Here is a 22,955-nt window from a genome sequence, read left to right as displayed (position 1 = left end):
GCCTCAGCCAGGCATTACTAATTTGGGCATTACTAATTCGGATGCCTATTTGGGCAAATGAGCAATGAATCGTGAAGTGCTTTTGTCAGTGAATTGCAAGTGAAGGGGTGGGGTCAGGGGAGAGTGATAGAATGTTTGGCTTTTGCCTCATTTCCAGAAAGGGCGGACATTACTTCCTGGAAGCCGCACTTGGCAGCAGGCTTGGGGAATGGGAAAGATTTATTTCCTTCTGCCAAAGCTCAATAATTCAGCTTGAGTATTTCAAATCGATACATTTCTTGCAAAGTTTCCAAGGACCACTTTTTTTTTTTAAAAGACATTAAGCAAAATTATCAGTAGCACACAACACTGAAGTGATAAGACTGGCAGGTCAAGGGTGTGTCTCATCTTCCCGAGAGACAGAAGCTTGCTGAGAAGGCAGAGGGGAAGGGGGAGAGCAGGGTTGGAGCTGACAGCCCTGACCTACTAACGGTCCAGTAGTCCACCTGCAGGCCCTGCTGTAATCACCTCACTGGTTTTGTGGGACCGCTTCCGGGAGGAGCTGCTGATGGGCGCCTCTGAAGGGCAGTATGCAGAGCTCACTAAAACTCCCTTTATCGCTGAAGCCATGATTTGTCGCCATTCTTGAGTCAGACTCACTCGGGAGGTCTTCTCCATCACTTAGGATGTCTGGGCTGTCCAGCCCATAGGCTGAGTGAGTCAGGTGTGCTGGAATGGAAAGATGGTGACCGGCTCTGCTGGGCTCTCCTTGTAGAAGTTCCTTCTGATGGGAGAGTGTACGTTCACTGAGACCCGCCCTTGGTTCTGTAACGTAAGAAGCCCTGTACCCTGGGTTTCCAGTACTTACTGGAAGTCCTGTCTGTTTCTCCCATGTGTGTTGCTCGGGGTGGTGGTTCTTTTACTCTGGGTGCACAGGTGGGCCTGAAACCCCTCTCACTTACTGCCAAGAAATCCCGCAGTAGTTTACCAACAGGTGCAAGAAGCCTGGCTTTAATTTTTTAAGACTGCAGAGCCGTGCTGTCCCTTCACATGGGAAGATGACAGCATAAATCTCTCAAGTTTCTAAAGAACACAGCAGTTTGGTAGCAAAGCAAAAACCCAGGGACAATACTTAAAAGTAGGTAACAGTTTGTCCCCGAGGAGTTTGATAAATCCTGGAACAAGAAAGACCCAAAATAAACAAGAAGTCTTCACTATGGAAGAATGGCTCATTTCACCAGTGGTGTGACCCACGTCTGTGGCTCTGCAAGGTGCAGGATTCTCTGATGCCTGATAACTCTGTGGCTGGCCGCCACCTTCTCCTTCTACGTCAGCAGAGAAGGAGAGACTTGGGAGAGAAGTCCCCAAGGAAAGTAGAACCAAGTGATTTCAGAATGCTAGCTGCCATGTTTGAATAGAAGAGTAAGCTAGGCAAAGTTGAAAGGTTAATTCCTAAAAGCCCAGGAAGATTAACTTTGTTTGAAAGGGGGTTGGGGGAGAGCGGTAGGAAAGTGGACCGAGTGCTTCAATAAAGAGCTGGGTGATGAGAGACCGCACTCGAGCAAAGGCTCTACCCAGCCACCAGTGTTGAGTGCTCCACCACATGCTGCCCGTTCTCTTGACAGTTTTCATGGGTTCTCCCCTTTAAGCTCAAAAGACAGGGACTTCTTTTCAGAACTCACGGTATTCGCATCTGTGAAACAGGAATGGCAGCTCATCAGCTCACACCTATGATCTCAGCACTTGGGAGGTAGGTCATCCTTACCTGTAGTGAGTTCAAGCCCAGCCTGAGCTCCAAGAGAGGAATGGCAAACTCCATGTGAAGAGGGCAACCCACCCTCTGGCCACTTTGACACTCTGGGTTTGACGGTATTCCTTCTGACTCTTCTTACTGCCTAACAAAGCATGAAGAGATTAATGTCTGGCATGTTATTTTTATCATCTTTTCTCCTACTGCTCTCCTCCTTCCTTTATCACAAGCTATAAATGATGTAAAACTCCGGACAGGATGAGTGAGCCTGTCGAGAAAGGTGTTCTGCATAAGGCCTCCTGGTTCCCTTCTGGCCACTGAGCCTCAAAGGGGATTGGGGTGGCTTTTTAATTTTCCTACCACCGTGTACAAGTCTTCAGTCAAGGGCATCAGCAGGCTTCACAACCTTCATGCTGAAGAATAGAAAAGATTTTCTCTCCTCTGTCTAGATCCATAAAAGCCATTTCCCATGTGACTAAAGAAAGAATGGGTTCAGGGACAGAGAAGTTGGTCCCGTATGCACATGTAAGAAAGTGCAACACGATTGCCTTTAAATAGAAGTTGCTGGTCCAAATGTGATTTTTTTTCATGAGGTATCAGCGTCAGCAATCCGTTAAAATTACTCCATCCTGCTCGTGATGTCAGTCATGCAGACCTCAGATGCTGAGTTAGCATTGGCTGCCAGGCCTTTCAGAGGACACTCAGTTCCACAGCAGAGGGCAGCCAACCTTTGAAAACACTTGGAGTCACTGTCACTGGAGTCAGGGAGGGGGAGTAGAAAGTATGGGAGGCATGACAGGGTGGAATGCAGTTCTCTTTTGGAAAAAGACACCCAAGAAAAGCCTTAAATTTCAGGTTCCTTTGACCTCCTGGTCCAGTCTAAGTTCCATGGAATTCCTGTTGAAAGTTAAACACCCGTTCCGTCGTCTGACCCTCGCCCCCCACCCAAACACACACACTCTTGTCCTTCCCGTACCACCGTCTCTGATATTCTGTGATGGCAGGTACTGTCTCCATCCTGAGGTAGGCCTAGCAGCTTGTTTTCTCAAGATTCCTAAGGATAAAGAGCAAACCCAGAAGGAAAGTGAAGGGGGCAGATGGGCCACACAGAGACCAGCCTTTGTCCCATCCCAGTGATTGGATCTCTCCTGTCCTGTCCACCATGAGGATTAGGGTCACTCCCGACATAGTTTCCAGTTCTTTTGGTTCTAGGCTCATTGTAACCTTGGGAAAGTCCCTTAACCTCTCTTAGCTTCAGTTTCTTCAGCAAATACAGTTGTGTCCCATGTAGCTTCCCAGAGTAGTTGCTGAGTTGACAGAAACATGGGAGCATTTGGTGATGTATTGAATTTCACAGGTGTGAAGCATCCTGACTCTACAGGCCACAGCAAAAACATGTGATGGGAGTATTGCCTGGGAGGAAGAGGTTGTAGTGTGTGACTTTAACTGGAAAGACGGGATGCAAACATCTCCACCTTAGATTGGGGATTGACCACAGACTGTAATATTCTACAAGACTCCAGTTTGGTGAACGAATGGGTTTGGGGAGAGTGCAGGCATATGGATATCTCAGCAGTGATAACATTCCCTGACCAAAAGCAGCATGGGAAAGGAAAGAGTTTATTTTACTCACAAACCCAAGTTATAGTCCATCATTTTGAGGAAGTCGGAGCAAGAACTCAGTAGGCCAGTCACGTCACAGCAATAGTCCAGACCAAAGGAAAAATAAACACACCCTTGCTTTCTTGCTCTTGGCTAGCTTTTGCCGCTCTTACTCTATTCAGGACTCTTTGGACTTTCTGCCTAGGGAATGGTGTGGGCCGCAGTGGCTGGGTCTTCCTTCCTCAATTACCAACCAAGAGAGCTCCCTACAGACATTCCCACAAGCCAACCTGATCTAGATAATTCCTCATTAAGACTCTTTTTCAGGTGGTTCTGTATTATGTAAAGTTAACAGTTAATATGAACCAGCACAAAGGGTAAGGAGTTATAGGAAAAGGGATGACTAAATAGAAGATCCCATCCCATTTTCAACGATAACTCACCAAAGCTGTCACCCTGGAGCTTCCTGTGTGATTTGTAGTCAGTACAGCTACCCGGGGTTTCTTTTTCACCCCAGTGCTTCTATAGCTTGTCCGGTGGGACTTGAAAATCTTCTTAGTTTCAGGAACTTCCTGAGACTTCATTGTTTACTTCCTGAGGGCGATGGGTTTCCCCCTTCTTATTTATGGAGAGACTGTTTCAATTCAGAAGTTGCTACACAACAGGGTAGCAGGCACAGAGGTGGGTCATCTAGCAGTAAGATCTTCAGCTGCATATAAGGGCCCTAGTGAAGGTGGACCTCTGTGTCCTGAATGCCATATGCACATCACTGAAAAGTCACCCCCAGATACATGCATGCACATTTTACTCTTAACACGTGTTCCTAATTACTGGCAATTTTATCTGCCCAAAGGTAGAAGAGACAAGTAGAGGCTCTGCCGTTTGACAGATTGGCTGGCAAAGTAGAAGTGATGGAGACTTACAATAAGGATAAAAATATGAACTTAGAATCAAGGAAACAAGACAGAGTAGAATTATTTTCCTGACTTAATTAGAAAGCAAATTTTCAACCTTTAGAGGGGGAAACCACCTGTGTTCCCATGAACCAAAGTGCTACAATACAACTCAGGACAGTTAGAGAGTTTTCAGAAATGAGACTCTGACTTAGCAATTGCATATGACTAACAGTAAAAAAGATGGGGGAAACACAGGCAAAATTATCAGATACAGCTCTATAGGGGCTAGTCTCTAATGAGCTTTTTTTTTCTTTTGAGACAGGATCACATGCCTGTAATCCTAGCTACTCAGGAGGCTGTAGCAGGAAGATCTGGAGTTCAAGACTATCCTGGGCAATTTAGTAAGACTGTGCCCTATCCTAGAGAACGATTCTTAATACAGAAAATTGGGAAATAAAAATAAGTAAGAGAGACAGTAAATGTCACTTTTAATTCCACTACTGAGTGACAGATGTTATTATTTTTGTTTTATAAAACATCTGTGTATTGAGATTCTGTAAGTATACACACTATTTCAGTTTTCAATATAATTATGTTTCCTTTATGAATACTCTTGTCATTTGCTTCACTTTCTATCATAGATGTTATCAGTAACTGACTGCTCTCTTTTTTATGTTGTTTTCCACTATTAAAAATAACACTTTATTAAAAAAATAACTACAAACATCAATGTGTATGAAGGATGTTTTGGCATACAAAGTTATTTCCCTAAGGTAGATTCTCAGAAGTTGACATTCACCATGCTCTTAAAATATCGCCAAATCGTGTGCCAATGTGGTGTGCCAGCTTCTCTTTCCACAATCTTGTATCAGTCTAATGAGCTCCAACTTTTTAAAAAGCTGTGTAGTGGGTGACAAGTTACTGAACAGAAAAGCCGTTAAAGGAGAAACGTTGTGGGGCTATAATATTAAGACAAAGTGATGACTTCAGACAACAATGGACAAAGTTGGGGACGCTCCAAGAAGAAGCCTGTTACTGGCCTGCTCCAGCTTACAGGGGGTAATATTGACACATGGGAAGAGAACAGCGCTACTCACCTTTGACTCTTCCCTCATCCATCAAGGAGAATGACTACCAGGCAGAGCACTTGAGATGGGTAACTTGTTGGGAGAGCAAAGCTGAGTTCTTCTATGTAGCCCAGACTCAAGTCATGTCAAGCCAGAGAACTCTCCAGAAAGATCAGGCATCCCAGCAGTGCCCCATGGTCCAGCAGGAAGATGAAGAGGTGCTGGCTGTGTTGACCTGACGTGTACACAGTGCAAAACGGCGAGGCTGCTGGGACCCTGAGTGCCATTCAGAACAGACTTTCAGACCTGTGTGTGTGACACAGAGGAGTAGGTTATCCCCATGGGACCAGACACCAGGTCCCTCTCTATTCTCAGTAAAGCAGCTGATAATTTTATACATGCTTCATGTCTGAGCTTTGGAAAAGCATATTGATGAATGTAGACATGTTGGTAGCTAGGAAGTTGATTGGGAGGGGACTAATTTGTCACCAGCATGCTTCCATCTCGGGCCTTACCTGATCAATACTTTCGCTGACCCATGGGGTTGACAGATGTCTCTCAAAGCTTTGGTGATATGAAGCTTTATGGATGATAATAGAGACCCATATTTGGGTGGAATGCAGCATGCTAGAGTGATGAAATCAACTATCTATTGATATGTATTCTTACAATGGGGTTATTCATAGCACCAGGTTTGTATGTGTAAGCAAAGGTGTTACCATTAATGTGACCATAGAAAACAGGGGTGAATTCTTAGGAAATGCTGGCTCCATACCATATATTGGTCTTTTGTGTTACTAAAAAAGATAAACATGTCATCTGTGATTTAGTGGTGCCTTGCAGTTGGAAATTATTCCATACATTTCATTTGAGCCAAATGGAGACACAGAGAGGCTTAGTAGCTTGTACAAGGTCACACAGGGAAAAAAAGGTTCCCAGCAGTACTTAAAGCTATATCATCACTATTAAGTTCTGCCAAAGTACCAAGTAGGCTTAGATACAGAGGCAGGTGTGTTTAATAATGAGGGCTTTGGTTGTGTCAGGCCACTTGGCTTCCTATGTTGACTCTTCCATTGTATGGCTGTGTAACTTTATCCAAATAGTCACTGAACTTCTTTGCACTGCATTGATCGTTTTGTTGTCTTACGGGGTTAAGAGAATTATGGGGGTGGCATATATACAGCATCTCCTGATGACAGTAAGTGCTTGCATTTGCCGTTATTATTAATCTACTTGAGAATTAGTGTGAAGAGTGGGATCCAACAACCTCAGCACCGCCTCTCCTAGTTCTGAGGGCTGTTTTAGTCTCCCCTGCTAAGGCAAGAGCCTAGGCATCATTGTGATCTGATTGGGTTTAAGTGTTCAGTTAACTGTCTGCTGAATTATCATCCAACTGTATTGTCCACGCAGGGAAAGACCCAAGTCACACTCATGTGCTGACATAAGAATGTAGGCCAAAAGGGAGTGTGGAAACACATATGTAGGGCTCTGAAAACTGTACTTCTGGGCTGCTTATGCTAAAGCAAGATGACCAAGCAATCAAGGAATTAGTCACTGGACATGACTGGGTCAGGGGTCATAAAGTTGCTGTCAAGTGATGAGATCACATGGATCCCTGGGCTGGGTTGACCAGTCGTGGTATGTTCAGCTTTTTCTGGCCTTGGTTTCTTAATCAGTCAGTCAGCACTGACTCAGAGCATCTCTGTGGCATCTGCCTCTCACATTCGGGACTCTGCCTTCCAGTGCACGGAATCCAGAGCAAGTCCCTGTAAATACAGACTTGACTTGAAAGGATGTTTTTACCAAGGGCCACAGTGGTGAACGGACTTGAGCTGGGAGTTAGGTGTGGCTTAGCAATAGAGCACTTGCTGAACATTCGTGAGGCCCACAGTTTCATTGCAAACATCACACACACATACACAAACACACACACAAACGAAATGTGAAGGAACTTGAGCATAATAATAATGCTTAAACCATGTCTGCCAACTCTGAGCCCTCCATTTCCACATTTCTTAAGCTGAAATGAGAACCCAGCCAACTGGAGGGCTCCTGGGAGTTCAGGGAAGTAGCCTGTGGGAAGCACCTATGAACTTTAAGGGGGCAAGCTGTTAGGTTTAGCATTGCCACAGCAGGATGACAACTTTGCAAAGAATTAGAGCATAACAAGGCACTCCTAAGCACTAATCTGCCAACCATGATGCAGAAGAGTCTTAGAGACATTAATAACTCTTAGGGTCATGATCAGTAATGTAGAGTAGTTTTGTAGGAAAACAAATAACATCCTCACTGTCTTTTGTTGTTTGGGATTTTAGCTTCAGAATCAGTTAAGTGCATGCTGGCTATAATAAACCCTGAAGGAACTCATTGATCACATACTCCAAGCCCCATATTTTACAGATAGATTCATTGAGCCACAGAGAAATGAAGTGGGCTGCCTAGAATCCCATGCTCATTAGCAAGAGATGTGCAAATAAAATGCCAGCTCCTGACTCCTGCTCAGCTTTCCATCATTAGTTTAAGCATAACTCAGAAAATTGGGCTGGCGGCGAGGATGCCCTGATGAATGTGGTGGCCTATTTGAACATGGGATTGAAGAAATCATGAGAATTTAGGAGTCTGGATGAGTCACCGAAGGGTGTGTGTGAGCCCAGGAACTTGACTGGACCTCCTTAGGAAAGAAAGACAGGGACAGTATTAGTAATTTTCTCGTTCATAGCAATTCGGTTCCTCTGTACAAAAATTTTTGCCAAGTAGTCTCTGAAATTAACTGGTGTGTTGAGAATGCTGGTCATAGTTAAATGGCTCTCATAGCACATTGGTACACGGAGGATAATATTGTAAGGGGGCTCTCTTTTTTTTTCCTCTCTCCCTCCCTCCCTCTCTCCTTTCTAATCGTTAACATAGATATTCTGTCTTCGTTGAGTCCAATTGCCAGAACCAGGACTGACTATGAAACAAATACTACACCCCCTCTTCTCAGGCAGCCTTGGTCCCACCCGCAGCTGGGAGTTGGGCAAAAAGTCAAGAGCAAGTGTCAGTGCTGAGCAGCCTGTGAAAAACAGCGCTTTCTTCCCAGACACATTCAAAGTGGCATCCCACCTGCCCCTCCCTCCTCTTTCTAGCCATAAATCTGTCTCCTAGAGATCTGCAGGGTTTTTTTTTTTTTTTTCCCTATCTTCAATCTGCTGATAACTTGCCTCGGCCAAGGATCTCAGTGTTGGGTGGGAAGGAGTCTGTTTCCTCAGTCTTTTGGAAAGCCAGTCTTAATTCTGAGTGTGGATGGAAAATGCCTGGTTACAAAAACAGAATCTGGAATCAGACTGCTTGGATTCAAATCTCAGCTCCACTTGTTGCTAGAACCTTACAGGCACTGGGTGAATCCCTTCAATGCATCAGGTCTCCATTCTTCAGTTCGCACTGCCATCTCAAATATTATACGAGCATGCAGTTAAATGAACTGATATTGGGATGCTTTGAACAGTGCTAGCTGGATAAAAAGTGCTTTATAAGTGGCCGTTTAGTAAATGAAATAATCTCCATCACATCAGATTTACCTCAAGGTACCAGCTCTATTCCATAAGGCGTCAACGGGGCCTTTGGACCCTTCATGGGCGCGGGTTCTTTCTTCCCAGTTAAAATTCCATAGCACATGCTGTGTACCAGCCTTTTTATACCGCTGAATTAAGAAAGAAAAAGCAGAGGGATTTGACTTGCAGCACTAAGGCAAGCCTCTGCCTGGCGCAGCGAGCTGTCCACCTTCCCCTTATGCTACTGGAAGTGCAGTGAAGCTGATCGATTCACTGTGTGTCCTTGAGCAGGTTGCTTGCAGCATCACGGTCACTGTTGCTCAGCTGCCGAGTGCTCCCTGTAACCCGCTGCCCAGCTGTAGACGGGCCCTGGCCTCCTTTTGGGCTTCTGGTGAGGGGGTTTCCACAGCGCTGTAGCCTTGGTTGCTTCAAGGCTGAGCTGTGGGAGAGATTAATGGGAAGTGAGAAGAGAAACTGTTATTCTTACCCAGCAGTGTTGTTGGGAGTGTGTGACTCTTCTTGTATTTAGGGAAAAGATTACTCATGAGGATTTTGGTCCATGGAATATAAAGAACCTCAAATTACTGCTTGTGTCCCCCGCCCTCTTCTCACCCACCTCTCTGTTTCAGTTTGTCCTCGGTAGAAACGTCAGCATTTTACTTTCATTTCCCCTCCGAGGCAGGCTTCAGTTCTGTATTTACTTTGACGCCCCAACAAGCTGCCCCAGACATTTCCCTGCATTGCCTAAAAGCTCTCTGCTCTAGCCTTCTGGCCACTGGGTGCTTTCCTGTGGCCAGCCTGATAGGAACCTCCACCCATCCCCTGGTAGAATCATCCTCTCCTTACCCAGTATCATCTTAAATCACAAACTGATATGCTGTTCCTGTTCCAAGTGGGCAGTGTTGACAGTAGGAGGAAAGTTGAAGGTTTCTCCTGGCTGCCATTTGCATTCTACTAGGAAGAGGTGGTCACTCTCTATGTCCATAAACCATTTTGAATAGGCAGTCAAACACAAAACCTCAAATACTTTAGTGGGCCTGTTTCCTTCTGTTTCCTATTCATAAGGCAGTCACATGTTACAGTCGATACCTCATAATAACTACTTGTTTCTGCCGTGTGAAAAGCATTGCCATAAAATTTAAAAGCCAAGAAAACACTCAAATGCTTGGAGTTTGGATTAGATTGGTTGGTTTGGGTTTTATGGTAGTGGGGGCTGAACTTTGGACCTCACACGTGCTATCACCGAGCAGTAGTCCCAGCCCTCTTTTTGACTTGAGTCTCACCAGGTTGCCAGGCTGGCCTTGAACTCACTGTGTAGCCCAGGCAGCCCCTGCATGGCTTTGCATTACTTTCCCAGTAGCTGTGTTACCAGGCCCAGCCAACTGACTGGTTGTGGGGAGTCTTCCATGGACTTAGAAGAAACTGACCTCTGTTCTTCAAAACCGTCTTCTGCAGAGGAGCCTCTTGGAAGGCAGAGCTAGCAGTAGTGCTCAGAGCTTGGGATCTTCTCCCTGGGATCTGAGCCATTGTTCTTCCCTTTAGGCAGCCCATCGGGGAGATCATACAGTTCTTTGCCATGCCTGGTTTGGGGCGAAACGTGGTTTCTTGCGGGATTGAGCTAAAGGGCACATTTATAATACATCTGCCGCATCTCCACAACATTTTTAAGTAATTGACCTTGGGAGACTGAAACCCTCTACGAAAACACTGGTCCCACTCTTTGAACTCTTGTTTCTTTGACTTTGGAGGAGGAAGCCCTGCAGACCTTTCCCTGTCAGGATTCAAGTTGTAAATTATTATCAAAGACTGCCCCACCCCAAGACCTTTTGCTCACACGACTTACAGGAATAGTAACCATGCTGTAAACTACTTTAAAAAGGACTTGCTAACTAACAAACCAGGCATATCCTAATATATATTTAGAGTATATTTTCAAAAGATGTGTGAGCAACAGTAGAGTTACAAAGTTCTTCAATTTCCAGGTTGATAGAGCCTGGATTCGCATCTCTGTTTCTGTATTCCTTCTGTGCTGATGTCACAGGTCACGTGGCTTTTAGAACATTCTATATGTGCTCATGAAAGAATAAGAGTGAAAAAGAGAAAATGTTACTATTGTTGTGGAAGGAGGATTTGCTGTAGATAATATGCCAAGGTCTTGGGAACCCAGAGGGTTTCCATGATCACACCTTGAGAACTGTTGTTCTAATCATTTCAAGGATGCATCAGAGTTTCCCATAGCAGCAAAGTGGGAAAAAAAAAAAAAAATACAGGCTGCTTGCCTCCCAGAGACCCAACCTGAGCCACCTTGTTGGTGGAGTCTGGCCCTCTTTGAGTCCACCCGCAGGACAAGTGGGAATAAGCAGAGGATTTTCTGTGTTACCCTGGGCTCGTCTTTGCCTGAGGCTAGCCTGCCACTTCCCAGAGCCTGAGCAAATGACTATTCCTGGAAAAAGTTGCAGGATGCTTCATCATTTGGCAGCTCTGGGGGTTTAAGGTCAGCTCTGGAATATTCCAATTTCAAAGGATTTGGCTACAATCACATCAGCTCTGAGGCTAAGGTCTCCTGCTGGACGCATTGAAATTTGTCACGATTCCAGGCTTCTTTGGGTGCCCCCAGGCCACTTTAGAGCCAATCTGAAAGTAATACAGCCCCAGGGCAGGGGTCCAAGACCTGTCATCCCTGAAACACATGGAAAGGTCCCCCTCATTTTGCCTTTAAGTAAAAAGTTAATGCACCACTCCACATTTAAGCACTTTTACAAACCTGGGCCTTGGAACTCAACCCAAGGTCTCTTGAGACAGATAGTCCCGAGTCTGTTAATTATTCTGAGACCTTTCCCCTTTTGTCCCCACTGTGTGACTGACAAGATCTTTTCTCTCTGCCTTGTGCTCTCCAACAGGCTTGCAGCCGATGTACTGGAGCAGAGATGACGTAGCCCAGTGGCTCAAGTGGGCGGAAAACGAATTTTCTTTAAGGCCCCTTGAGAGCAACACGTTCGAGATGAACGGCAAGGCGCTCCTGCTGCTGACCAAAGAGGATTTCCGCTACCGATCTCCTCATTCAGGTGAGAGGCTGCTTCTTGCATAGGCTCAGCATGGAAAACGTGGCTGGTCTTTACCATACTCGTTTTAACCCATGAGACCCTCCACAGAATTTCTCGTGGGAACAAACATAATGATGAGGCAAGAAAAGGAAGATCTACTGGCGTTGGCCAGTGTGTGGGGAAAAAGGGGGGGGGGGGGGGGTCAGAGAGACTGTTAGGTTAGAAGCAACTCACCTGTGACCAGACACTGGAACTCTAAGGCATCTAATGTCCCATCATCTAGAGAAGACAACTCCATCCTTCCCCTTTTATCTGCCTTGCCCCTGATCCTAAAGATCTCAGAAGAGATGGCTAAGAGCACATGTTCTATGAACCACTCAGTTAAGAATCATGGTGGTGCACACCTGTAATCCCAGCATCCAGGAGTTTAAGGCAGGAGCTAAAGTCAGCCTGGGCTACATCAAAAAGACCCTCTCTAAAATAACAAATGACAGCACTCAAATAAGAAAGAAAAGAGTTCTTGGCCATTGCTGATACCATGACAGAAATCATTTTATCTAGTCCTCCAGCTGTTAAATCGTTGCCCTGTTAAATGGATCTGGAGTGATTGAAATGCAGACACATGTTTGATTACTGGACTCGGAAGAGCCAATTAATCAAGGAGAACAGACAAGTTTCACTTTGTGTTCACTTTTATTTAGAGTTATTGCACAGGTAGCATTCAGGTGCGATAGATTTATGTGTCCATTATTTTACATGGACAAAATCACTCAAGTCATTATCAACTTAATTCATATTGTGCTGGCTAAACATGCTTAAAAAATAAAAAGAAACTCACTTTCAAAGTTCCTTTAATTCAGTTAAATACAAACCAGGCATCATAGTGTACACTTGTAACCCTAGCACCAGAAGCCTGAGGCAGGGGGATCAAGAGTCTAAGGCCAGCCTACGTCCTGAGACCCTTTCTCCAAGGCAAAGTGTGTATGTCCACATAATTTCCTACTGGAAATTTTGGTCTTTTGATGTGCAATTGTGACTTTTGTAATTCTCCAGTGTCCTTATCTTTAGAAATACACTTTGCTTCTGTTCTTCCAGTATAGAAAAATCTCATTTCAACATGGAACCAAAAACGTTCCTTGGACCAACTGTCTCAGTAGAAGGTGGCTTGCTAGACTGAACGGCTGTGTTTTAGAATTAAGTCAGAGCACCCTAGAGTACAAATCACAGAGGGTAATTGCCGGAAATTACAAGGCAACTGCATGGCCTTGACTGAAGACACACACAGTTGGCTCTTTCTCATCTTACTGGGTCTTTGAGCAAGGAGTCGAATGTGTGTAGCACATGTCAGAGAGATGCGTAGGGAAGTACCTCTTGGGAAAGTTGTTAGCTCCCCAGCCCCCATGAAGGTAGTGGTGGCAGCTGATCCCCTGCCAGGCAGGTGTCTGACAGTGTATGATGTAATTGACGCTTTCTTCGATAAACTACGTGTACACTTAATGGTATTTCCATTTTCTCACAAGTTTATTGCTTGTGTTACTTTATATTCGTCATTCAGCTGAAAGTAATTATCTTTCTCTATGTGTTTTCTGATTTGTTCTTAAATACAGTATTAGCGTATTTCTACAAACTGGCCCCCTTTTCTCAGGATCTCTGTCTTTAAGTAGTAAATAGGAAGCTAAAGTTCGTTTACTTGTTTTTAAGTAAAAGAATATTCTTTTTAAAAATATTGTAAAATTCAGATAGGATGATCTTTTGACTTTCTTTTGCACCTTTCACCATGTGGTGCAGTTATGAGCACTGAATGTGTACGCTGGGGACACTTGAGAAGATGGAGCCCAGCTGGATGAGGTAGATCACTGAAGAGCCCGAAATGGATTACCTTCCCTGCAGTAAATGAAAAGTTTGTAATTCAGTTTAGCCACCAAAATAGATTAAATAGAACTAGAGCCAAGCAAAGTTCAAGACTCACACTGTCCTGTCACAAGAATGGGTGCTTGGGGGCTCCTCTCCACCCCAGGCCTGCGGCAGTGCTGTCTGCACTGCTGAATTCACAGCGGAACTTCGAGGGTGAGCGGTAGGCTCCATTCTTTACCCATCCTCGGGCAGGCAGGACTCAGCAGAGCGAACTCTCTGACAAGCCTATACCGTGCGCCTCCCATACCGGGCATGCTTTTACTTATTTCATTTTCTCTATTTTATAATTGGTCAGAAGGAAACCAAAGTTTCTGAGTCAGAGTGAAATAGAAGAGAGAAGTCTTTGCAAACTGGGGAGTGTGTTACTTGAGATGATAATCTGCTTGTTGAGAGCAGGTTCGTAGCAAATCACCACCTACAAAGTACACACTTCACCGGTGTTAAGGTTCCACTGTGCACCCACCAACCCAGAGAAGTGGCAAGCTGAGGAACCCTGGCGGAGACTCTCATGTAGCAGATAGCATTTTAGCAGCGGCCCTCCGGCCCCAGCCTTTTGAGCACCAGCACTGTATAATGAAAGCCTCAGAACTAATCATAGCCTTTCACTGGTAATTCCATTCCTAAGAAAATATCCCAAAGAAATTATCCGATAGTGGACAAAGAAAATGTCCTTAGCAAGCCTATTTATAACAGTAAACACTGGAACTACCCCAACCGTCCCCAATATGACACTAAATAGACAAACGTGGAAATGATCAGTATAACGGGATACTCCATAGCTCAACAACTAGCTGTTTGTCTTTTTGCTTATTATTTCTCCATCCATCATTAGGGCCTCTCATATCCAATTCAAGATCTGAAGCAGAGGATTGACAAGGAACAGATGTGCAAAATGGATGTCAGGCAGTCTGGCTAGAGTGTTGGAGCAATGGAGATGATTAGAGCAAAGGCAGGGCCAACAGAGAGAAGGAGACAGTCCCAAAAGTTAGGGTTAGTGGACAGAGCCCCCGGCTTGATGACTGATTCGATGTTAGATTAAAGAGGGGAGGGAAGATGGAAGGATTAATCCCAAATTTCTATAACAGCATAAACTAGGGAACCCCTTCTGGTTTCTAAAGACTTCTGTGTTAGACACATTGTAAATCATTAAAGAGGATGTGATCCTCGTCGTCAGAAGGCATCATGACTGGAACAGTTCAGGCTGAAGACAAGCAGAGTGAAGTCGTGGGAACAGATGCAGTTTACCAAGAGGAGCTGGTGAGGGTGCTGGGAAACTCCATATTAAAGGGCCGGAGAGGGAGAACTGGGGGTGGGAAGAAAGCCGGAGGAGCACTCTTGGTGGCCAGGAAGCATCCTAGGAGGGAGGGGGCAGGTTATGATTCCTGGCAGCCAAGGCTGCTAAGGTGGGGTTGTCCCCTAAGTCCCACAGCTGCCCTTTAATTAAACACCAGGGAGGTGACCTCAGCAAAACAGTTTGGGGAAGGCTTTGGAGGGGAAACCAGAAAGCAGAGTGAAGAAGTAAAGATAACAGAATTGACAGTTCCTGGGGATGGTTGAGTCTCGGGTGAGAAAAGAGCTGGACCATGACCTGGAAGGGATGATAAGGACTGAAAGATGAGGGAGGGATACAGGAAACCTTGAAACTGCTTGTGTAGTTAAGAACGGAAACTCAAAGATGTTGAGAGGAGACTGTAGGGAAGGGAGGGTTTTAGAGATACCCGACTATACACTAGAAATTTTTATATGAAATTATGTCAATGGAAGGAAAAAAGAAATTTCCACACACAAAAGTAACATAATGGAATTGTGTGTGTGTGTGTGTGTGTGTGTGTGTGTGTGTGTGCACATGCGCCTTAATGTGGAAGTATTGAAGCTGAGAAAATGTGACTTGTCAGTTAATAAAAGAAATGCCCACCAGAGATGACATCCAGTCAAGTGTATTCTGTGAGACCAGTGTTTAGTACTTGTCTCCTGTAACTTGCCAGGTCTCATTTTGCACAAAAGCAAGCTGAACTAAGCCTTAAACTAAGAATCAAAGAGGGGGATAAAATGATTTGCCTTAGCACAGAAAGCTCACCACATAGGGACCAGGACTCAGACTTGGGCTGGTCTGGCTCTAGAGCCCAAATTCTGTTCTCTAAAAGTAAAATAAGTAATTTTCAGCACCTGTTCCCCTTCTAGTAGCATCCCTGAGTTCTTGATCTTCAAACACGGACAAGACTAACAGGAAACTTGCATGGTATTTTTCACTTTCTCTTCTTCACCCCTCCCCCGTATAGGCTAAGCTCCACCCTTATCTACCTTCAACCCACTCCCACCCCACCCCCCATCCCACCCCAGTTTGCTTCCTTCTCTTGACAGGGTCATGCTGAGTTACCCAGGCAGATCTTGAATTTTCCCCCTCCACCTCAGCCTTCTGAGTAGTGGGTTTCAGCAGCCCAGCTTTTGAAAGAACTTCCAATAAGATAGATAATACAATTTGGAGCTGGAGAGCGCTTTCAGCGGGTGGGGTGTTGTGTGAGCGGCAGGGTCTGAATTCTCAAGTCCTGGGCAAGTTGAACATGGCTGTATATGCCTGTAACCCCAGCACTGAGAGACAGTGACAGGGATGCCGGGATGCCGTAAGAATTCACTGGCCACCTGGTGAGCTTCCAGTTCGCTGAGAGACTCTATCCAAGACAGCAAGGCAAAGATGATGGAGGAAGAAGCCCAAGGCAGTCAGGTGTCCCACCCCCACAACCCTCCCACACACACAGAGTGGGAAAAAGCAGAATTTCAGATTCTGAAAATATGTTGGGTTGCATGACTTTCAAAATATATGTCAAAATACACAGGTTGAAGCTGCTTGTGTTTCGGTGTGTGTATGTGGACCCAGGATAATGTATCAGTATTAGGGCATAAAGCTGGAGGGTACAAGTATTTTCAGTTTCCAGCATTCCTTCCAGGGAAGAGTGTAACTGTAAATCCCCCTCTGTGCAGTATGAGTGTGCCTGGGCCATGTGGATGTGCTCTTGACTCAGAATGTAGAGGCCTGGCTTCCATCGCCTCGTACTGTAGAGCCATTTCTGAGACCACGGAGATTTGCTAGGTGCACATGTTAATGACTCAAGCTTTGGTTTTAGTAGGCAAGTACGCAACTTATTCTAAATAACCCTCTGCAATCCAGAGCTCCCTTTATCAATGTTAACCCTATTTTTATGAAGCAGTGTTGAAGGTTTTTAATACAGGCTTACTAAGCAAGGGTGTGGGCCTCAGAAAGAAGAGTCACAAAACACAAGACGGACCCAAGTGTGTGCAGACTCTTCAAGGAAGAATCACCAGTGTTACTTTTTAAGTATGATACCCTGGGCTGGCATGATGGCTCAGTGGGTAAAGATGCATGCCTCTAAGTCTGGTGATCTGAATTTGATCCCAGACACACGTGGAGGGAGGAGAGAACTGACTTATACAAGTTGTCCTCTGAATAGCACGTATGTGCTTTGGTATGTATGCCTTTGCACATGTGTGCACACATACAATAATAATAATAATAAATGATATCGTTTGCACACTTGAAAATTTGAAGACTACATCCACAGAACAGGTGGAGCCAAAGGGCAGTGTACTTGGAGGGAGGCATAGGGTCATCTTCATTTATTTAGGAAGTTGTAGGCAAAACAACACATTTTTGAACACTCTAGAAGCCAAGACCAGGATATAGGAATTTCAAGAAAGCCAGGTTCCAACTCAACAGAACTTTCTACCAACTAGAGTCATCAAAAAATGGTTTTCTTATATGCCAGGGCTGGCTGCCCATCATAGGGCTTTCTCCCCCAAGGCTGTTTCTTAGCAGGGGAAGGGGAGCAAGGGAACTCCTAGAGAGCAGAAGTTTGAGCCTGTCTAAGCCATTTCTAGAACCCTCTTTAAGACCTGATATTGCAGGTGCGCTGCGTTAGTGACAGCCCTTGCACACAGTGTGTGTGGACAGGGCACTGCCTCCTCCACTGAGCCAGCCACTTGCTCTGTGCAAGCTCCTGGTTGTGGAGGAGCCACGCGTGGTCCGGCTGTGCCCACCCTCAAGGGTTGTGTAGTTTCCCTGACAGAGCTAGGACCCGGGCTCCCTGTCAGCCGTCCCTGTGAAAGGCATTTGCTTGGCCGTCTTACTACTGCGTATGGAGTAGGGTTGAGGTAAGCAGCTGCCAGAGACTGCCTTCTTCTGTAGGAAAGTCTCTGCACAGCCCCTCCCATGGCAGCTGTTGGATGCAAAGCTAACACATCATGAGGGCAGAGCCTACGTCAGCAACGTGTGACCGGAGGAGGTTTAGCTCGGTGTGACAGGATGAAGGCGAAGGACAGAACCTACTCCGCAAGGTTTCTCTCTGACCTGCACTGTGCCAAGCACATGCCCTCACATGCGCACACAGTGGCCATAAATAAATTCTTTTAAAGAAATGAGAACTCCAAAAAGAAAGTGGCTTCTTCCTCTAAGCCCTTGTTTTAGTGCCCCTCGACAGCCCGAGGAGATGTGTTCCAGCTGCTCGTCACCCTTTGCACCTTTATGATGAGCGGGAGAGGTAGGTGGTGCAGCCTGCATTTTGTAGAGAAACCCAGGAACTCGCTCAAGGTGACCTGGTCCCCAGGCTGGCTGTGTCTGCAGTCTGTGCCCCTCGCAGAGGGAAAAGCGCTAAACACCCTTCACAGACACTAAATTTATATTTCCTGGCCTCCCCTTCTAAAATGGATACACTAATTGCAGACTTTTTTTTTTTTTAATAGTGATCATCAGGAACACATTTCTTTAATGTTTGCATTTTCTATTCTGCATAATGCCAAAATAAAACATTGATCAAATCTACAAGCTCAAACCCAGTATGACCATGTAAATTAGGAAGGGTTAGGAAGACATTACACTAAACGGGAAGAAAAAAGTGTTGATTAGGGGCTTATTTTTGTATGAGATTAAAATGTGAATCATTAAAATAGGACTGTATTTTGGGTTCTGCACTCCGTTCTCATCGGAGCCGTAGCGATGGATGGCTCCGGATTTGGAGAACTGAAACCCTGCCCAGCTCTGAAACCTGGCACCCGGTACAAGTTCTACCTTCCTTAGGCATTTCCAAAAGTGTGGTCAGAACTCCTCTGTGTCCACCTGCATATCCAGTCTTAAGGAAACCCCCTAAAGGCTGGTGTCCTAGTCTTCATTCAATCCCGATTGTAAATGGCAGCAGCTAGCTAGGAAGGTTCTTCGGGGGTTGGAGGTAGGAGCTTGGGAGGGTGTAGCCACCGCAGTACTTGATTTGGTGTAGGGCGCTATACCAAAGCAGATAATGCTTGCAGGGAAAAAAATCTCCTGTGGAGTGTTTCTGTTCTTCATGCTCCAGTTTGGAAGAAAAAAAAGAATAGCAATATCCACAGCCCAAAATATGCAGTTAAATTAAGTTGTTAATTAAAGCGGCTTTAAAAATGGCTAAGATCGGAGACAAAGGCCCATTGTTTGGTATAATTGTTGACTGCATGTCTCTGTGTAGGGAAGGGTGTGGGGAGGACAGCGAGAGTGCTATGGTGTTTTTAAAAATTAATCACCCATCCTAACAGATTTCTTTAGCACCCCTGCATTGTGAACTTGTATCAAAGCCAGAGAGGGTGGAACCAGTTCATGACAGGTTGGTGGTGGTAGGTTTTGTTTTGTTCTGTTTTGCTAATGACCTACTTGGGTAGACATTTCACATACCAAGTATACAGCACCCACCATTCTCTCCAACTAACAACATCTCGAGATACTTTTGTGGAGCTTGGAGTGATGCCTAGATGTGTTTTTACAAAAGGGGGGACCCCAGACTGAACCATTTATAGAGAGTGGTCAGGAGTTTACAGCCCTGGCCTACACTAGTGAAGTTTGTTATTTCAAACACCCGCTAGTCCCCAATCCGGGCTTTGAGTGAGTTAGAAAGATGTATTCTCCCTCTAGGAAACTGTGTTGTTATTTGGGATCTTGCTGTGTAGCCCAGGCTAGCTTCAGATTTCTCGTCCTCAGCCTCCTTCCACAACATCCGGCTGATGTAAGGTAAAATTTCTATCAAGAATCTGTGAGTCATTTTGTGCATTCAGAATGTAGATACCGAGGATGTAATTTTTTAAAAAGAAAATAATTCTGAAGTACAAACAGAGAGAGATTTTTAAAAGGTTATTTTTGAAAAAATAGGTAGCTCTTGAGACAGTTTAAAATTTCCCTGGCTCTGGGATCACCCTGTCGCGGGCTCTCTATCATTACAGCAGCTTAAAATGTCAGTAACATGGGGGCAGCTTCAAAACCGACTGTAGTCATGAACCCTTTGCTTGTAGCTAACTGATCCACAAATCCCCTCTCTGGAGGATCTATAGTGTTTTCCCATCTGTTATTTAGATGTTTTTATTTAGACTTGCTATGTTTATTAACAATATAAAACAGTTTATATTGTTTAGTGGGGAGGGGACAAGGGAGATGACTCATTGGGTAGAAGGGTCATGAATTTGATTACAGGGACCAGTATAAAATGTAAGGAAAGAACTAGCTTCACAAAGTTGTCCTCTGACCCACGTGAGCATACACATAAGTTTTATTTTAGGTATAATAAATGTTTTGCCTGAGTGTATGTGTGTGTGCCACGTGTGTGCCCAGTACCCACAGAGGTCAGAAGAGGGTACCAAATCCATTGGAACTGGAGTTACAGGTGGTTGTGAGCCACCATGTGGGTGCTGGGAACTGAACCCAGGACCTCTGCAAGAGCGACAATTGCCCTTAACCACTGAGCTCTCTCTCCAGTTGCAAAACTTCTTTAATATTACTCATTTTCACTTTTACTCTTTGTTGTTGTTGTTGTTGTTTTATTGTTGTTTAGGCAGGGTCTCAGGTAGCCCAGAGTGTCCTCAGGATGCTGTCGGACTCTGCGTCTACCTCCTTAGAGCTAAGATCACAGGTATGCACCACAGGGGGCTGCTCTTATTTTTAGCATTTAGAAACAACTTTGTTGAGATCCTATGAATCGACAGCTATATAAAGTATATGATTTGATCAGTTTGGAGATCACTGTCCATGAGATCATCATTAAAATTAATGTCATATCTAATCTACCATCTCAAATCTTTCTTGTCCTCTTTATTATCGTAATTATTATTAGTTTAGTGATGAGAACATTTGTCCCAACATCCACCCACTTGGCAAACTCTAAGTGTAGTGTGCTTGACAGCACACTCTTCTGGCCTCTGGAAATACCCCCATGCACATGGCGCACACACGTAAGTAAAGCTTGAAACAATAGCTTCTAAAAGCCACACAGCCCTGACATGGAGAGTCATGTGCATAGGTGCTGAGTCCTATCCCTGTCAAGGGTCTACAATCTGTTCTGTTAATTAACATTGTTTCCTTACGTCTGTGGCTGTCATGGCTCTGCGGCTCATTCTGTAGCTGTTAACTAAGCATCTATCCCATCTCTTTGCTCCGTTTTCTCTCCAGGCGATGTGCTCTACGAACTCCTTCAGCATATTCTGAAGCAGAGGAAACCTCGCATTCTCTTCTCACCATTCTTCCACCCTGGGAACTCTATCCACACGAAGCCAGAGGTCCTGCTGCATCAGAACCATGAAGAAGGTACTGGAAGAGGCTTCTCTTGGCTTGCCTGGGGTTTAGACAAACTAAGGGGCTGAATGGTTAACCGGCCAAGGGGTTCTTATTGCTGTAAACTCGTTCTTCATTCGGGAAGCTTGGATTGAGTGCCTGCAGTGTGTCTACATTTGGGGGAGTTCCCTGGATGAGGGAGGCATAACACTCTCTGAAGTTCACGATCAGCAGTGTAAGCATTGATTACTGTAATACACACTCGGGGATGTAGTAAGAGGGGAGATGATACCCAGGTAAAGGAAGCCAGCTCAACTTTATAAAAGGAGGAGTCTCTGATAAACAGTAAGAACATTCCAGTTAGGTAGGGTAATGCCTTAGAAAAGGGTAAAAGGCTTGATCGGGGAGCCCATTCATCATAAAAATTTTCAAATATATATAATCTATATAAAATAAAATAAATACAGCTGTGTCAGCCATCTGTCTCCCTGTTTCAGCAATGATGAACGTTTTCCACTGTAGAACTAATCCAGGGAGCTTAGCCTGGCAAGTCAGTCATTGAAGATATTTGAGCAAGGTATTCATGAAAGCTGGTGGAAGGAGAAAACTCAATCTGGGGGAGGTTGGTGTTGGGCAGGGGCTTTCTCCATCATTCACCAAAGATCGTTTGTTGGTGTGAGCTCCATTTCAAGCCTCCAGTCGTAAGTGCTATTTCTGTTGGGACTCACGGGAACCAGAGAAACATCAGTAGCTAGCTCAAGGCCGCGACATCCCGGTCAAGTACAGCAGCAGGTGTTGGGTGCAGGGATGGAAAATGTCCCTTTGTGCACAGTGACACATCTCCCAGGGCCGTCAAGTCCTCACCCTCCCAGCTGATCGGCCAGCATGCAGTTATCAGTGTGGGACTTTTCCATACATATTTTCTTGAAAGCCAATTTCGAGACCCCACTCCTTGGGAAGTGTTGTTGACCAGTGAATCATTTCCAAACACAGGACTGCTACTTTTCTTTTGTGGTCAGACAATGTAGAAGGTTGAGTTTGATGCTCTCTTAATTAGCACTTTACGAAAAGAAAGAGCCTGACACCAGGTGACCCTGGGGCCTTCTTGTCTCCCAGCCAATCCTCTCCCGAATCTGAGATAGAGAATGATGCCAGTATTTTTGGCATGCTCCTTGACTCTCATCCTCTCCTCTCCTCCAGTACCTCTTACTAAATTTAGCATCTGCCCCCTCGCATCAATTCGGGTTTGTTCCTCTGTCCTTGCTTATTTCCGGCTTGCATTATAGCCAGGAGCCACTCCAGAGAAGAGGAGGTGAGCTCACTGAAGCTTGACAGGCATTGTGTGTTATTGGCCTGGCTCTTCAGACACACAGGCTATGGGATGGGTTCCTGATCCTTCTTTCTCTAACTATTAAAAAAAAAAAAAAAAAAAAAGAGTTTTTTGTTTGGAATTTGGCCCCATTTTCTTTCCAAATGTGGTTTTAGGCATGTGGTTCCTTCCTACTTGGTCTGACTTGACTTGGAAGTAGTTGGTCTGTAGGTAGATCTGTGTGTGTGTGTGTGTGTGTGTGTGTGTGTGTGTGTGTGTGTGTGTGTGTGT

The 22,955-nt window shown here is 45.0% G+C and overlaps 1 protein-coding gene across 2 annotated transcripts in view; it reads left to right on the top strand.

Moving 5' to 3' along the window:
• Window positions 1-22,955, top strand: part of Etv6 (ETS variant transcription factor 6) — a 229,538-nt gene that overhangs the window by 171,035 nt on the left and 35,548 nt on the right. For both annotated transcript variants that reach the window (XM_055610917.1, XM_055610926.1), the window contains exons 3-4: window positions 11,725-11,889; window positions 21,254-21,388. In XM_055610917.1, coding sequence (XP_055466892.1) covers window positions 11,725-11,889; window positions 21,254-21,388 — 300 coding nt within the window. The remainder of the gene's footprint in view (window positions 1-11,724; window positions 11,890-21,253; window positions 21,389-22,955) is intronic.

This window comes from Psammomys obesus, unplaced genomic scaffold (assembly GCF_907164565.1).
Source record: "Psammomys obesus unplaced genomic scaffold, mPsaObe1.curated_primary_1811, whole genome shotgun sequence".
In the NCBI taxonomy this organism is placed as follows: domain Eukaryota; kingdom Metazoa; phylum Chordata; class Mammalia; order Rodentia; family Muridae; genus Psammomys; species Psammomys obesus.
Note: the sequence above shows the minus strand (reverse complement) of the source record. Positions and strands in the feature narration are given on the sequence as shown.